Raw genomic sequence first — 17,181 nt, 5'->3', positions numbered from 1 at the left:
CTGCCCGGCCCCCGTAGTTATCTACTCTACTCACTATCACTACCACAACACCGGTGTTTTAATTAATTCAACCAACGAACTGAACTGTCGTCGTCGTCGTCGTGTGTTTATTTGTGCTTCGACCTTGGCGAACACATTTATGGGCTGTTATGTAAAAAAAAAAAAAAAACTCGGAGTGTCAAGTGCGCACACTGAGATGAGTGAGTGAGGGAGGGAGGGAGAGAGTTTCAAACATGGACGAAGGGAAGGAGAGAGAGAAAGAGAGAGAGAAGAGGAGAAGAGAAGGGGGCGGGGCCAAAGCGGAGGAGCCAAGATGGCGGCGCTACTCGCTCTCCTGCCTCCTCCTTTCATCTGACTGATAGTAGAGCTGGTTAGTTCATATGGCGGGAAGGAGGAGAGCGACAGTAACAAGCTTTTAATCCACTAACCATCGACATTTTACCTATTTACCCCCCCCCCAATACCCCTCAATACCCCCCTCTTCCCCCTTCTCCTCTCTTGCCCCGCATCTAGACTTTGTTGCCCGTGCCTGTGTGTGTGCAGCGCGCGGTGGGCGGGAGGAATCGAACCGTAGAGTCGTCGCCGGCGCTTGATGATGAACATCAATCAATCAAACTGTGACACTGTACGTCAGTCCGTCACGTAGCTGTTCACGGTGTAAAAACGTTAAGTCCGTGGTGGTGGACCGAGACTCGGTTCTGTCCGGTTCTATCTGACCAACCGAGTCGGATTATTATTGTTTTAGCGGCGGAGAAAGGAGAGGAGAGGAGAAGAGAGGAGAGGACAGTAGCAGCGGAGGACAGGACAGGAGGGGGCGTGGCGTCCGGGTTTAGAAACTCTATCCATTGTTCCACTCCAACGCGCGAGGAGAACACCTCTGTGCGGGCCGGCAGCCAATCAGCGGCCGCCGTCCTCCTCCACGAGCTCCGCCCAGCAGCCTATATTAAAGGCTCGGCCGTGAGCAGCATTGGCCACTGGCACAACATAAGAACTGATTGATCCTGCAAAGCAGCAGCGAGGAGAGAGAGAGAGAGAGGGATTTACTTTATTCAACCTTTCATTTCAGCCGTCCTTTATTTTTATTCAACTTAAAAAAAAAAAATAACAACAACAAAACAATGGCAGACACAAAAGTGGACTCCGGCTCGGATATCTCTGCCAAGGTAAGCCGCCCTCACACCTCCACCACCACCACCACGCACCGGGGGGGAGCTCGGAGCCCCCTCGGCACCACAAACAAACCTTTTCCAGACTCTAACCTAGATTTAAAAAAAAAAGAAAAAGAAACAAAAAAAAAACATCCGTTCCGCCGTCGCTGCGCTCCGCGCTCAGCCGGGCAGAGGGAGCCTCCGGCCGGGCAGCGGAGGGACGAAGAGTCGGTGTTTTTCCTCCAGAGCTCCGGTGGTAAAAAACCTCGGCTGGATGAAGAATAACACGGCACCGCATCACGGAAACAGGCTGCAGCGGCTCATTGTCCGGAGAGAGAGAAACTAACTAACTAACCAACCAACCAACCGACAGTCTGACTCTGCGCGGGTTCTTTGTTTATACAAGCGGGTCCGAGTCCGAACCCAAACACGGACCAGCACCGACCGACCGACCGACCGAGCTCCGTCTGACGCGCCTTTTAGTTATTCGCACAATTGATCTGATCTGATCCACATCACATCTCTGCAGCCGCGGCCAGAGCCGTGTGCACGGGGCCGGTACCGGAGCCACCGGACCCGGACTAACGGGCTGTTTAGTGCAGCTCGCGCCGGGGCTCGCGGAGGAGAAGTTGGTCCGTTTGAATGGAGCGTGGAGCGGCGCGCGGAGCGGAGCGGCGCTGCGTAATCACACCGATGGCACAGCAACTTTGGCGGCTCCGCTTCTTCCTTCTTCTTCATTGTTATTTGTTTGTGGCTCCGTTTTTTTAAGAGAAAGAGAGAGAGAGAGAGGGAGAAAGAGGGGAGAGGAAGAGGAGGGTGATGGTGATGATGATGAAGAGGGGGCACCGACTCGGTTTGTTTACCGACTCAGGAAGGAAGAAGAAGGTCGGAGCCGCCGCTGCGCGTATTCAGCCTCCGTTTACCGGAGACACACACACACACACACACACACACACACACACACACACACACACACACACACACACACACACACACACACAGCAGCAGCTTCCGCTTCTCTTCAGTAGTGGAGCGTGTTTCTGTCTCAGGGGAAAGTTTCTCTTTTTCTGTTGTTGTTGTAATGTAGCTCCACTTCTCTGGTGTGTGTGTGTAGGTGTGTGTGTGTGTGTGTGTCCGGGCTGTGGAGGTGTGATGATGTGACGGTGCTGGTCTGGTTTTCCCCCTCTCTCTCTCTCTCTCTCTCTCACTCTCTTTGTGGTCCGTCCGGGTCTCTCCTCCTCCTCCTCCTCCTCCTCTTCCTCCTCATCGCTGCTTCTTTAAATGTTCGTTTCCATCCAGTTGGACTTTGGATCAAATCGGGTAAAACTTTAATAGTCCCCGCGGGGAGGGGGGGGGGGGGTGGTGTGTGTCTATGTGTGTGTTGGGGGTGGAGGGGTGGGGGTCTCCGCAGCAGCAGCTGTGAGTCACTATGAGTGATTATAACAAATGAACATATGGAGGAGGAGGAGGAGGAGGAGGAGGAGGAGGAGGAGGAGGAGGAGGAGGTGCAGCAGCAGCAGCAGCCGGGGCCCGGTGCAGCAGTCGGGGCCCGGTGCAGCAGCTCTAATCCGGGGTGACCGTTCAGCCTCTGTGTGTTTCTAGGTCGTGGAGAGTTTTTACGCACAACACGCGCCTTTTTACGCACAGCGGGTCTGTGAGCGCGCGCTGCTGCTGCTCAGATTAATGGCTTTAAGAGATAAGATTATGTAAAGCAATTAATCAATAACAGCGTGAGTGTGTGTCCCTCTATGTGTGTGTGTGTGTGTGTGTGTGTGTGTGTCTGTGCGTAAGAACGAGGAAACGGAGCAGCTATTAATAGGCTCGGCGGCCGGTTTTCCGGTCTGCGCGCGGAGCGGAGAAAAAGCCCCGGAGGTGTCGGTGACCGAGTGTGTATTTGTGTTTTTGTGTATGTGTATGTGTGTGTGTGTGTGTGTGTGTGCTCGCGCTGCTCCGGTTCCCGCCGCCTCGGGGGTTTTATTTTTTTTTCCGCTCCTCTCGCCGCCATGTGTCGTCTTCTTCTTCTTCTATTGTCCTCCGTTACAACGAGCGGCGGCAGCGTCGCGCGCTCACCGCCTCCTCCTCCTCCTCCTCCATCACCCCCCCCCCCTCTCCTCCTCCCTCCTCCCCCCCTCCTCTCCTCCCTCCTCCCCCCTGTGCTCCTGCGCCCTCCTGTGTTATTTTAAACGGGAGCGCGGTGCATCCTGGGTATTGCAGTGCCTCTCCCGGGCGTGTCTCGTGACATATGGCGGCGGCGGCGGCCCGCAGAAGACTACAATACCCAGAATGCCCCGCGGGGAGCCCACATCAAAGTATCAGATTACAACACATTAGAGGGGATGGAGGGGGAGGAGGAGGAGGAGAGGAAGGGGGGAGGAGGAGAGAGGGGGGGGGGGGGTCTGCAGAGACCGATATGGTGTTTAAATAGGAGGCTTCATCCTGACAGGGAGAGGACTCCCAGAATGCACTGGGAGTCCTCTAACTAGGCCATTAGGCAGCAGCAGCAGCAATATTAGTTTTTATTTAAAGTAAAGTGTTTTTATTATATCTCTCTTTATTTCAGACTCTGGGTCCATAGCAAAACACAACACAACACAACAACAGACACACAACACAGACAATAAGAGAGACTAAAGCTAAAACATAGAGATAGAAATTTACATCAGTGATATCAAAAATAGAAATGACTATAAAGTTAAAAAGAGACGAGTGTAGTAGCAACAGAGATTGATACAGTTGATGTTGATGGTTAAAAAATTTAAACTAACAGATTTCACCATGAAACTTCCCAAGTTTATCACGTACATTAAGACAAATATTTTTTGTTTTACAAGTTTTGTCAAATTTTATGTTTAAATATATAAATGCTGCTATATCTAATGAAATATGCGCTAATTTGCATTACATTTCCAGAACCGAAATCTGAACAGTGGATAAAGCCACTTTCAAAATTCTTGTTTTATTTTGTTGACACATTAGAGTCAGAAGTTAAAGTTCTGTTGATTATCTGGTTTTATTAACGTTGTTGTTGTTGTTGTTGTTTTGTCTCTTCCAGGACCTGAAGGAGAAGAAGCTGGTGGAGGAGAAGGAGAACGGCAAAGATGCTGCCACCAATGGAAAGGTAACGTCCAACCGCCACCGCCGCCACTACCATGGCGACCGCATCCTCCTCCTACAACATCCTGCTCACTTCTACTTCCTCTGTTGTTAACTCCTTGTCGTCACTTTGTGGTTCCCAGGAGAACGAGGAGAACGGCGAGCCGGACGTAGACGACGAGGAGGACGAGGAGGTGGACGAGGAGGACGAGGAAGACGACGGAGAAGGTAGATGATGATGATGACGAAGGCCACGACCATGACGATGGCGGACGATTTAAAAGTTTTGCGTCGTCTCGACAAACAAAGTGGATTTAAACAGAAACAGAAACACTCACTCTGCTCATCGTCCTTCATCCCGCAGGTGACGAGGAAGACGAGGAGGACGACGACGACGAGATCGAGGGCGGCACAAAACGGGCGGCTGAGGACGACGAGGACGACGACGAGGTGAGAAACGGAGACGCCGACGCCTCTAGAGTAGAGCGCTGGAATAACAGAGAGTAACAACGACGATACGCATCGGTCCAATGGCAGCGCCTCCTGGTGGAGGAATCTGGGTTTTACTAAAGAACTGACATCTCTGCATATTTTCAATAATTTAAGGACATTTATAGATCACCCACGTTAATAGCATCATTGAGGATCCTTTACAGATAAACATTAACACATAGGCCAGTAAAAAAAACACACAAAAAAAATAGATAATGTTTCAATCTACATTTTGTAATAAACAAATTATAAGTGTAATCTGATATGACCAAGACACCTAAAAACAAAAACACGGCCGTTTTCATCCATTTACAAGCAAGTGGGCAACACACATACATTGGAGTGAATGGGTTTTCTGGGCGCTTTTGCAATACCCATATCCTGCCACTAGGGGCACAAAACCCTTAAACCCTTAAACCCTTAAACCCTTAAACCCTTAAACCCTTAAACCCTTACCACGGGAGTCAATGGTGGTGTCGTTACTCTCTTTTACAGTCGACCGACCAATCAGGACGCACTGACTCCTCGACCAAATCGCTCACTCACTCACTCACTCACTCACTCACTCACTCACTCACTCACTCCTCTTCTTCATCTTCATCTTCTTGTTTCAGGACGACGTCGAAACCAAGAAGCAGAAAACCGACGACGACGATTGATGCGTTTTCCCGCCGCGACATCCTGCTGAACCACTTCCTGATTCTTCACCTCCGGCTGTTTTTCCAGTGCCGCGGGTGGAGGGGCGGGAGGACCGATTGATTGATTGATTGATTGATTGATTGGATGATTGATTGATTGGTTGATTGATATAAAGGAAAAAAATAATAATAAACAAAACAAACGTAAAAAAAAAAAAAAATCCAACATGGTCATTAGCAAGTAGAGTTCAACAAACATCACCACGTCCACCGATCCATCTCCCCTCAAAACTGCAAAACAAATTTTCTAGAGGAACCAACCGCCGCCGCCGCATCGACGCAGAAATCAGGCTTCAACAACAACAACAACACGAAAGGAGAATTTGTTTGTATTTTTATTTACATTTTATATTTTTGTACATATTGTTAGGAGGAGGAGGAGGAGGAGGGAGGGGGGGGGTCAGTTTCTCTCTCGGCAGCGATCGATCTCGTCAGACCAAAATCGGTGCTTCTTTAACGAAAAAGGTTTTACTTGGTTACTGTGGTTGCTATGGTTACCATGTTACGATATCTCGACAGATACTAGGAAAAAAAAAAAACATGTAAAAATAAAACACAAACACGAAAGACAAAAACCTCTTAAGCCGTTGAACTCAGAGCATTCCAGTAAATTTAATGTATGTACTTTAGCTGTACCATAACTAGTTTGTTTGTATGGGAGGGTTAAGGCCAAAGAAAAGAGCCTCTTTTCTTTTTCCTTTTTCTTTTGTTTTTGTCGGCGACTTTTTTTTGTTTTGTTTTGTTTTATGACGGCCTGTTTTGATGTATGTGCGAAGTTTGTTGTTTGACAATAAACCGGACTTTTATTTTGTGAGTTGTACTTTTGTTATCTCTGCTTGTTTCTTGCCTCGCTCGCCCTCTCTCTCTCTCTCTCTCTCTCTATGTGGGAGGAGCCAGTGACATGTGACATCATATCAGTATATATTTAGACATTTTTTACACTTTATAGTCACATTTCCATATAAGTTCACTGTTAAAAGTTACATACAAATCATGACTTTTCTGGTATTCTTGATGGTAATTAATCTAGTCTTTTAGAAATTGGTATTTTAATCAAAGAAAAATAAGTTAATTTGGTCAAGAATCTAGTTTTTAGTCCATTAAAGTATAAAACAATATGGATTTAGATTTGAATTTGTTTTTTAAATTAATTGTTTTACAGTTAATTTAATTTGAGAGAATTTTAGTTCTTTAACACTTTTTTTTATTTTGCAAAATGATGGCAACAAACAAAATAATACAATTGTTTATAAAAAATCCAGGCAAATAAACCAGACATGAAGAAAAACCAAAACAAACATCAATATTTCATAAAATGTTTTAATATTTCCTGTACTTTGTATCTCTGCTTGTTTCTTGCCTCGCTCGCCCTCTCTCTCTCAATGTGGGAGGAGCCAGTGACGTCATACCAGTATATATTTAGACTTTTTTTTTAAAGTATGCACTTTTTTACACAATTTATAGTTACATTTCTGTAGAAGTTCACTGTTAAAAGTTACATACAAATCTGACTTTTCTGGTATTCTTGATGGTAATGAATCTAATCTTTAGAAATTGGTATTTTAATCAAAGAAAAATGAGTTAATTAGATCAAGAATCTAGTTTTTAGTCCATTAAAGTATAAAACAATATGGATTTAGATTTGAATTTGTTTTTAGACTTTGAATCTTTGGTGTTGAGATGATTTTAGTTCTTTAACACATTTTTTTGTTTCATTTATTTATTTTGCAAAACGAACGTCGTAACAAACTAAATTATACAATTGTTTATAAAATCCAGGCAAATAAACCAGACATGAAGAAAAACCAAAACAAACATTAACATGTTTTAATATTTCTTGGCATTTTTACAAACAGGTGTGAGTAGCTTTTTGTAAGTATTCACTTAGAAGTTATATAGTTACATTTCTATATAAGTTCACTGTTCAAAGTTACTGTAACATACAAATCAGACTATATTGTCACTGCATTACGTAAATTACAATGAAATTGCAACTGCCCATCACAGTGGTGTCATACATACGCTTGAAATTAAACACATCATAAGAGCAGAGCAAAAAAAATCTAACTTGAATCTAATTAGTCTAATCTTAAGAATTTGGTATTTTAATCAAAGAATAGGCGAGTTAATTTAGTCAAGAATCTAGTTTTTAGTCCATTAAAGTATGAATCTAGATTTTAATTTGTTTTTAAAATTAATTGTTTTACAGTTAATTTTACTTTAGATTTTGAATCTTTGGTGTTAAGAGAACTTTTGTTTTGTTTTGCAAAATGAAGGTTTCCAGGCAAATAAACCAGACATGAAGAAAAACCAAAACAAACATTAATATTTCATAACATGTTTTAATATTTTGTGACATTTTCACAAACACCGTGAGTACATTTTTGTATTCTACTCAGTCATCCAACAGGATAAACGACCTCTCACCTCATGTCACCTGTACGTCGTCAACCTGACCTGGGATCAGCGTTCACACACTCAAAGGCGTTACTGTAAATGAGCTGAAAAGAAGAAAGTAAAACATCAATAAACAAAGATTAAAGGTGTGTTGCTATAGAAACCTGGGGTCAGAGGTCAGAGATACACATTAATACTCTGATAAATCATTATTATTATACTAACAGGTTTTTAGTAAATGGTTCAGGCCCCGCCCCCTCCTCCTCCTCCTCCTCCACACCAGAACAGGATAATCAGGTAACACAAACACGCAACAGTTAAAACTACTGTAATACAACTGTGACTAATAGACAGTAAATGTCATATTGTAACTGTATCGTCCCCGAGGGCAAATACCAACCTGCCCTTTCTTCTTCCTTTTTTTCTACAGTAATCACACAACTTTATTACATAACAAACAAACCAACCACAGTTTTCACCAAAAGGTTTTAAAATAACGAATGTGTTTATGTTTTTATGAATTAATGAAGTTTATGTTCATTTGTGTCAGAGTCGTTGATCTTTAGATACAGTAAATCATTAGACCACAGCTGATGATAATTAGCCTCTGTAGCTGTTTGTGGTGCTTCGCTGCCCCCTTGTGTCCACACTCAGCTTGTTTCCTTCTATCAACATCAAACTGGAACTAATCAATAAAAAAAAAACAAGTTATTGATCACAGTGAGATCAGGTTTTTTAAAGGCGACGGCTCAGTTTTAAAAAGACTTGAGTTAGAATAGAATAGAATAGAATAGAGAATACTTTATTCATCCCTAGCAGGGAAATTCAAGTTAGTCCAGTAGCTCACACAACAATGACAAAAAAGATGAACACAAAAAACATTTTAACAAGTGTTATATAAAACGATTGCAGCAGGAACAAATGATCTCTTAAATCTTTCAGTTCTGCAGGTCAGGGAGATGAGCCTTTTGCTGCGGCTGCTCCTCTGACCTGAGAGGGTTTTGTGTAGAGGGTGTTGGGGGTCACCCAGGATGGTCTTCAACTTACACCCCATCCTCCACTTAACCACAGCCTCTACCAGCTCCGCTCCCTCCCCCATCACAGAGCTACATTTTTTGATGAGCCTGTCTAGTCTGTTCCTGTCCCTGACCTTGATGTTGTTACCCCAGCAGACAATAGCAAAGAATGTAACACTTGCAATGACAGACTGATAAAACATACGCAGCATTACATTACAGACATCAAAAGACCTGAGTCTTCTTAAAAAGAAGAGCCTGCATTGTGTCTTTTTGTACACATCATTTGTGTGTACGGACCAGTCCAGCCTGTCATCAAGGTGTACTCCAAGGTACTTGTATGACTGAACCCTCTCAATGTCCACCCCATCCACAGTCACAGGCCGTAAGGATCTTTTGGACCTGCCAAAGTCAATAATCATTTCTTTGGTCTTTGATGTATTAAGCAACAAGTTGTTCTTGTTGCACCAGACTGTGAACGCCCCCACCAGGTCCCTGTATTCATCTTCCTGTCCCTTCTTCACACATGCCACTATGGCCGTGTCGTCAGAGTACTTCTGAACATGGCAAGATTCAGATGTAGATGTGAAGTCTGCAGTCTAAAGTGTGAAGAGGTAAGGTGAGAGCACAGTACCTTGTGGTACTCCTACACTGCTCACCACTGTGTCTGACAGGCAATTCCCCAGCCTCACATACTGTGGCCGCTCTGTAAGATAGTTATAGACCCACAAGATGATGGTTGGATCTACACCCATCTTCTCCAGCTTTCCTCTCAGAATACTAGGTTGAATTGTGTCAAAGGCACTGGAAAAGTCTAGAAACAGCAGTCTCACATATCGCCCAGGTTCATCCAGGTAAGAGTAAATCCGATGCAACATGTAGATGATTGCATCGTCCACCCCAATGTTCTCCCGGTATGCAAACTGCAGGGGGTCCACAGAATGCTGTACTTGAGGTCGAAGGTGGTGAAGTAGTAGTCTCTCCAGAGTCTTCATAATATGAGAAGTCAGGGCTACTGGTCTGTAGTCACTGATTCCTGCTGGCCTCGCCACTTTGGGAACCGGCACCAGGCACGAGGTCTTCCAGAGAAGAGGGATCCTACATGACTGCAGGCTCAGGTTGAAGATGGTACGGAGAGGCAGAGCCAGCTGGGCAGCACAGTCCTTAAGGAGTCTAGCTGAAACACCATCAGGGCCAGCCGACTTGCCAGGACGCAGTCTCCTCAGTTCTGCCGACACTTCCTCCGGGGAGAGTAGAGTGTCACCGCCAGGTGGAGCAGGACCGCCAGGTGGAGCAGGACCGCCAGGTGGAGCAGGACCGCCAGGAGGAGCAGGACCACCGGAAGCAGACCGGTTCATAAGTGTGGAGAGAAAACTGCAGCAACGTAACGTTCTGTGAACGTCTCATTTGAATATGTGAAATAAACCAAATAAAAAACTAAACCCAACATGGTCATTAGCAAGTACGTTCAAGAAACAACAGACACTATGCTCTTATTTATAGGATAAGTGTTCTCTTTCGCTGATATGAACCTTTTGAAAATTACTTTATGCACCACAACAGCAAAAACCATAATAACAAGAACAAGAATAATATTGCTTTGAATATTACTATAAAATATTTTATAAATATATACATTTTTTGTAGAGCGACCATGTTAGTTAGCTCTGAGCTAATTTGCATCTGCAGTCCCTTGGTAGAACACATAAAAAAACAAAACAATATAGCACACAGGTTAAATTCTTTGACCACTTTTTTACCACTTTTTTCTAGAATTTTTTAACTTTTTTCTTTTTTTGAAAAATTTTACCACCTTTTTATTTTTATTACATATTTATTTAGAAATTTATATATTTTACCACGTTTTTTTGAGAATTTTTTAAAACCTTTTTTTGGGGGGGGGGTTTACCACTTTTTTCGAGAAATGATTAAAAGTTTTTGTAGACATTTCTCTACAATATTTCCAAAAATTCACACCATTGGCCCTAATTTGAACGTACACTGACTAAAAAAGTAACGTTCTTCTTCAGTCACAAACAAATATTTGTGTATTTTTGGTGTTTCAAAATTTTGTCCAATGGGGGTCCGTGGTCTGATTTGTGTCAATTTAGGGTCCTTGATGTAAAAAAGTTTGAGAACCACTGCCTTAAACTTCTCAAACTATATCACAGAATTCATTATTGGATGTCAAATGCAATTAGGCTACAACCTGTACTACCACTACCAGTAACTAAAAACTGAGACCACACCACAAAATACGCATCTATGTGAGTTTATTGTGCATGTTCCAACACTGAAGCATCTTCCTATGGTTCAGTATGAACAAATAGAACTCATCCCTCATGGCTGAATGAAGAACGTTTTATCGTTTTATACAAGTTCCCTAATTCAAACTTCATCAGGTATCAGTACTAATCAAAATTTAGACTTGTTCCAAATGAGTAGTTTCTTACCTAAAATGCAAAGTTAGGGAGGGTGTGGGTAGCCTACACATGATATTGATCACATAACTACATGCAGCTAGGTTTTGATGAGTACTTTTCTTTATGTTGAGCACATTTATTTATTTACAGACACTGGTTACATAAAGATTGAAGGTTTGATTCCTCCTTAGCTGAGGGACTTCACAGTGAACATACAGACGTAAAATTACTCTGATTATTTGAAATTGCTTGATTCTGTTGATTTATGCATCGTGTCACAGTTGACAGAGTGGGAGGTCCCTTTGAGTTTCAGTTCCTCCCTCACTTTGGTCTCTAAGGCCTTTTTGTGCAACAGCTGAAGTGACTTTAAGGGACACCTTAAGCGGAGGAAACGTTAGAGAAGTTCTTCTTATTTTATTTTCAGGCTTTTGTGAACCTTTTGTGAACCTACCAACCCACTATTTATAAGATCTAATGCATTAAAATGTTCAGATATTGTGTTCCTAAAGACAATGGAAATCATTTTTCGAGTAAAGAACAACAGCCTTCCAGCTTGTATCCTTCAGTTATTTAAATTAAGAAAAGGAAACTATCATTTAAGAGGGTTATTGATTTTTGAAATGTGTAAAGTGAGAACTAATATAAAATACAGATGTGTTTCAGTCTCAGGAGTTAAAATGTGGAATAAGCTCAATGATGAGTTGAAGACATGTAGTTCTTTGTTGAGTTTTAAGAAAGCCTTGAAATGTAAAATAATGAAAAATTATAAAATACAGTAATGATTACTTTCATCGGGGCGGCAGTGGCTCAGGTGGTAGAGCGGCTCGTCCAATGATCAGAGGGTTGGCGGTTCGAATCCCGCTCTGTCCCGGTTGCTGCCGTAGTGTCCTTGGGCAAGACACCTTACCCACCTTGCTCCTGATGGGTCGTGGTCAGCGCCTTGCATGGCAGCTACCACCATCAGTGTGTGAATGTGTGTGTGAATGGGTGAATTTGATGTACTGTAAAGCGCTTTGGGTATCGTTCAGGTATAGTAAAGCGCTATATAAATACAAGACCATTTACCATTTTATTATTTTGGACTGTTGACATCTAGGTAATTTAACTTCATAGAGTGTAAAGGATAGGCAAATATAAGCCTTGGGCTTCAGCCTATTCCCTTTTCGGTCACTGTATGATATATTCTTTTTTTTTGTGTGTGTGTATGGTTGCAATTGTGTATAATATGTGTTGGCTAAACTGTTCACACAGAATGGTTGATTTTGATGTTGGTGTTGTATGACCGAAATAAACAAATTTCAATTCAATTCAATTCAATTCAATTCAAAGGCTGGACTGTGGAGGAGATGTTACATTACGTAAAGAGATGCAAGGACAAAAGCCGGCTAGCATAAAGACTGGCAGCAGGGGGAAACTGTGTTCACTGTAAAGCAGTCAACAGGACGTCGACACAACTCTGGACTTTTAAAATGTAATCAAATGGCTGCAGTTTAATGAGTTCTACTTGTTAAAAAAGTTCTTCAACATGTAAAACTCTTTATTGCTTCTGATTACAGTAACTTGTGCAGTTTATTATTCATCAGTCCATTCATTGTTTCCTTGAAGGCGTCTCTCTGTCTTCCTCCCCTCTCTGACCAGCGGGGGGCGTCACTGAGCTGAACTCATGGACCCGTGTTGGAAACTTCACTCGTTCATAAACCTTCACTTCACCATGACGACAGCTGGACCAGACTTTACTAACAACGTCGTGTTTCTGCTGAAAACATGGAGCCGGAGAGGAAGTGGTCACAGATACTGACTGAAACTGAGTGGAAGTCAAACACCGACCGCCCCATGGGATTTTAATTGGACGCAAAGTTAGGAAACGATAGATAGATAGATAGATAGATAGATAGATAGATAGATAGATAGATAGATAGATAGATAGATAGATAGACAGATAGACAGACAGACAGACAGACAGACAGACAGACAGACAGACAGACAGACAGATAGAATGATAGATAGATAGAAAGAAAGAAAGAACGATAGATAGATAGACAGACAGATAGATAGAACGATTGATAGATAGAAAGAAAGAAAGAACGATAGAGATAGATAGATAGAACGATAGATAGATAGAACTAGACAGACAGATATATAGATAGAACTAGATAGATAGATAGATAGATAGATAGATAGATAGATAGATAGATAGATAGATAGATAGATAGATAGATAGATAGATAGATAGATAGATAGATAGATAGATAGATAGATAGACTCTTTAACATCTCACTGTAACTTGCACCATTATTTATACCTGATTGGAATATTGTTTATTTGTTATTGAATACTAATAATAGATAGATAGATAGATAGATAGATAGATAGATAGATAGATAGATAGATAGATAGATAGATAATTAAATAAAAAAAACAATAAAAGATTTAAATGAAATCTACTTAAATTTGAAAAACAACACACTCATGCAGATGGTTGACCCCCGACACACACACACTCCACCACACCCACTCCCATTGTGTTACCTTCACACCAATTCCCTATAGAAATACCACACACACACACACACACACACACACACACACCCTCCTGACTCTCCAGACCGTCAGGGGTCTATACATCGCCCTGGCAACCAGGGGCTCGCCTAGCAACAGCTGGTGTGTTAACAGGCTTGAACCCCCCCCATTACCCCTTTTATATGCATGTACACACACACACACACACACACACACACACACACACACACACACAAAGCCTCATTAGGGAGTGTGTATGTGTGTCACCATGTGCAGCTCTCGTCTCTTGTCAGTGTTTGTTTTCTTTTTCATTTTTAATCTTCATAATTTACTAAAATATTTCACTTCAGTTAGTTCACAAGTCAGTTTAGTGAGTGAGTTAGTTTGGCTAGTTAGTGAGTTAATGTGTTAGTTATCTAGTTAATTACTTAGTTGTTTAGTTAGTGAGTTAATGAGTTAGTTATCTAGTTAATTACTTAGTTGTTTAGTTAGTGAGTTAATGAGTTAGTTATCTAGTTAATTACTTAGTTGTTTAGTTAGTGAGTTAATGAGTTAGTTATCTAGTTAATGAGTTAGTTGTTTAGTTAATGAGTTAATGAGTTAGTTATCTAGTTAATGAGTTAGTTGTTTAGTTAATGAGTTAATGAGTTAGTTATCTAGTTAATGAGTTAGTTGTTTACTTAATGAGTTAATGAGTTAGTTATCTAGTTATTGACTTAGTTGTTTAGTTAATGAGTTAATGAGTTGGTTATCTAGTTATTGACTCAGTTGTTTAGTTAATGAGTTAATGAGTTAGTTATCTAGTTAATGAGTTAGTTGTTTAGTTAATGAGTTAATGAGTTAGTTATCTAGTTAATGAGTTAGTTGTTTAGTTAGTGAGTTAATGAGTTAGTTATCTAGTTATTGACTTAGTTGTTTAGTTAGTGAGTTAATGAGTTAGTTATCTAGTTATTGACTTAGTTGTTTAGTTAGTGAGTTAATGAGTTAGTTATCTAGTTAATGAGTTAGTTGTTTAGTTAGTGAGTTAATGAGTTAGTTATGTAGTTATTGACTTAGTTGTTTAGTTAATGAGTTAATTAGTTAGTTATCTAGTTAATGAGTTAGTTGTTTAGTTAGTGAGTTAATGTGTTAGTTATCTAGTTATTGACTTAGTTGTTTAGTTAGTGAGTTAATGAGTTAGTTATCTAGTTATTGACTTAGTTGTTTAGTTAATGAGTTAGTTATCTAGTTATTGACTTAGTTGTTTAGTTAGTGAGTTAATGAGTTAGTTATCTAGTTATTGACTCAGTTGTTTAGTTAGTGAGTTAATGTGTTAGTTATCTAGTTATTGACTTAGTTGTTTAGTTAGTGAGTTAATGAGTTAGTTATCTAGTTATTGACTCAGTTGTTTAGTTAGTGAGTTAATGTGTTAGTTATCTAGTTATTGACTCAGTTGTTTAGTTAGTGAGTTAATGTGTTAGTTATCTAGTAAGTGAGTGAGATATTTAGCGAATCAGTTAATGAGTTAGTTACTTAAGCTGCGTTTCCACTACATGATACCGACTCGACTCGACTCGACTCGGCCTTTTTGCGTTTCCATTATGTAAAAGTACCTGGAACCTGGTACCCGGTACTATTCTTTTAGTACCTGCTCGGCCGCGGTTCCAAAATGGGTGAAGTGGTACTAAAATGTGACGTGTAAACATTGCGGACGGCTGATTGGTCAGAGAGTCGTCACCAGCGGCCGTGGGTCATCATCAGATATCACCACATTTCAATAAATAAATGTTTTAGAATGAACAAACTATGCAAGTCTGCTCGCGTTTCCGCTGTTTTGCTGCTGCTCCGTCTGGCCATGTGCATTTGTTTACTTTGCTCCGGGTGCTCCGGTTTCCCCCACCACTAAAAACATGTCGGCTAGGTTAATCCTCCAGTCAGTGCCCCTGACCAAAGGCACTGGCTCATAATCTGGAGTTGGTCCCCGGGCGCTGCACCGCGGCTGCCCACTGCTCCTCAGGGATGGGTTAAATGCAGAGAAAGAATTTCACTGTACTAGCTGTATATGTGACTAATAAAGTACCTTTACCTTACCTTACAATGAAGCCAACAAAGTTATCTAGTTATTGACTTAGTTGTTTAGTTAGTGAGTTAATGAGTTAGTTATGTAGTTATTGACTTAGTTGTTTAGTTAGTGAGTTAATGAGTTAGTTATCTAGTTATTGACTTAGTTGTTTAGTTAGTGAGTTAATGAGTTAGTTATCTAGTTATTGACTTAGTTGTTTAGTTAGTGAGTTAATGAGTTAGTTATGTAGTTATTGACTTAGTTGTTTAGTTAGTGAGTTAATGAGTTAGTTATGTAGTTATTGACTTAGTTGTTTAGTTAGTGAGTTAATGAGTTAGTTATCTAGTTATTGACTTAGTTGTTTAGTTAGTGAGTTAATGAGTTAGTTATCTAGTTATTGACTTAGTTGTTTAGTTAGTGAGTTAATGAGTTAGTTATCTAGTTATTGACTTAGTTGTTTAGTTAGTGAGTTAATGAGTTAGTTATGTAGTTATTGACTTACTTGTTTAGTTCGTGAGTTAATGAGTTAGTTATGTAGTTATTGACTTAGTTGTTTAGTTAGTGAGTTAATGAGTTAGTTATCTAGTTATTGACTTAGTTGTTTAGTTAGTGAGTTAATGAGTTAGTTATCTAGTTATTGACTTAGTTGTTTAGTTAGTGAGTTAATGAGTTAGTTATGTAGTTATTGACTTAGTTGTTTAGTTAGTGAGTTAATGAGTTAGTTATCTAGTTAATGACTCAGTTGTTTAGTTAATGAGTTAGTTATGTAGTTATTGACTTAGTTGTTTAGTTAATGAGTTAGTTATCTAGTTAATGAGTTAGTTGTTTAGTTAGTGAGTTAATGAGTTAGTTATCTAGTTATTGACTTAGTTGTTTAGTTAGTGAGTTAATGAGTTAGTTATCTAGTTAATGAGTTAGTTGTTTAGTTAGTGAGTTAATGTGTTAGTTATCTAGTTATTGACTTAGTTGTTTAGTTAGTGAGTTAATGAGTTAGTTATCTAGTTATTGACTTAGTTGTTTAGTTAGTGAGTTAATGAGTTAGTTATCTAGTTATTGACTCAGTTGTTTAGTTAGTGAGTTAATGTGTTAGTTATCTAGTAAGTGAGTGAGATATTTAGCGAATCAGTTAATGAGTTAGTTACTTAAGCTGCGTTTCCACTACATGATACCGACTCGACTCGACTCGACTTGGCCTTTTTGCGTTTCCATTATGTAAAAGTACCTGGAACCTGGTACCCGGTACTATTCTTTTAGTACCTGCTCGGCCGCGGTTCCAAAATGGGTGAAGTGGTACTAAAATGTGACGTGTAAACATTGTAATTGAAATTGTAACAGCAATTACATCTGTTCAGT

The 17,181-nt window shown here is 40.8% G+C and overlaps 1 protein-coding gene across 1 annotated transcript; it reads left to right on the top strand.

Annotated features, from left to right (window-relative positions):
- The first annotated feature begins 1,112 nt into the window (after positions 1–1,112).
- ptmab (prothymosin alpha b) lies at positions 1,113–6,251 on the top strand. The gene is made up of 5 exons (XM_085806110.1): positions 1,113–1,163; positions 4,201–4,266; positions 4,385–4,469; positions 4,606–4,691; positions 5,348–6,251. Exons 1-5 carry the CDS (start codon positions 1,119–1,121, stop codon positions 5,390–5,392), a joined length of 327 nt encoding a protein of 108 aa, XP_085662236.1. The 5' UTR covers positions 1,113–1,118; the 3' UTR covers positions 5,393–6,251.
- Positions 6,252–17,181: the final 10,930 nt, after the last annotated feature.

The sequence above is a fragment of the Trachurus japonicus genome, chromosome 17, assembly GCF_045865225.1.
Source record: "Trachurus japonicus isolate A0001 chromosome 17, Traja_1.0".
Lineage (NCBI taxonomy): Eukaryota > Metazoa > Chordata > Actinopteri > Carangiformes > Carangidae > Trachurus > Trachurus japonicus.
This window is presented reverse-complemented; position numbering and strand designations above follow the sequence as displayed.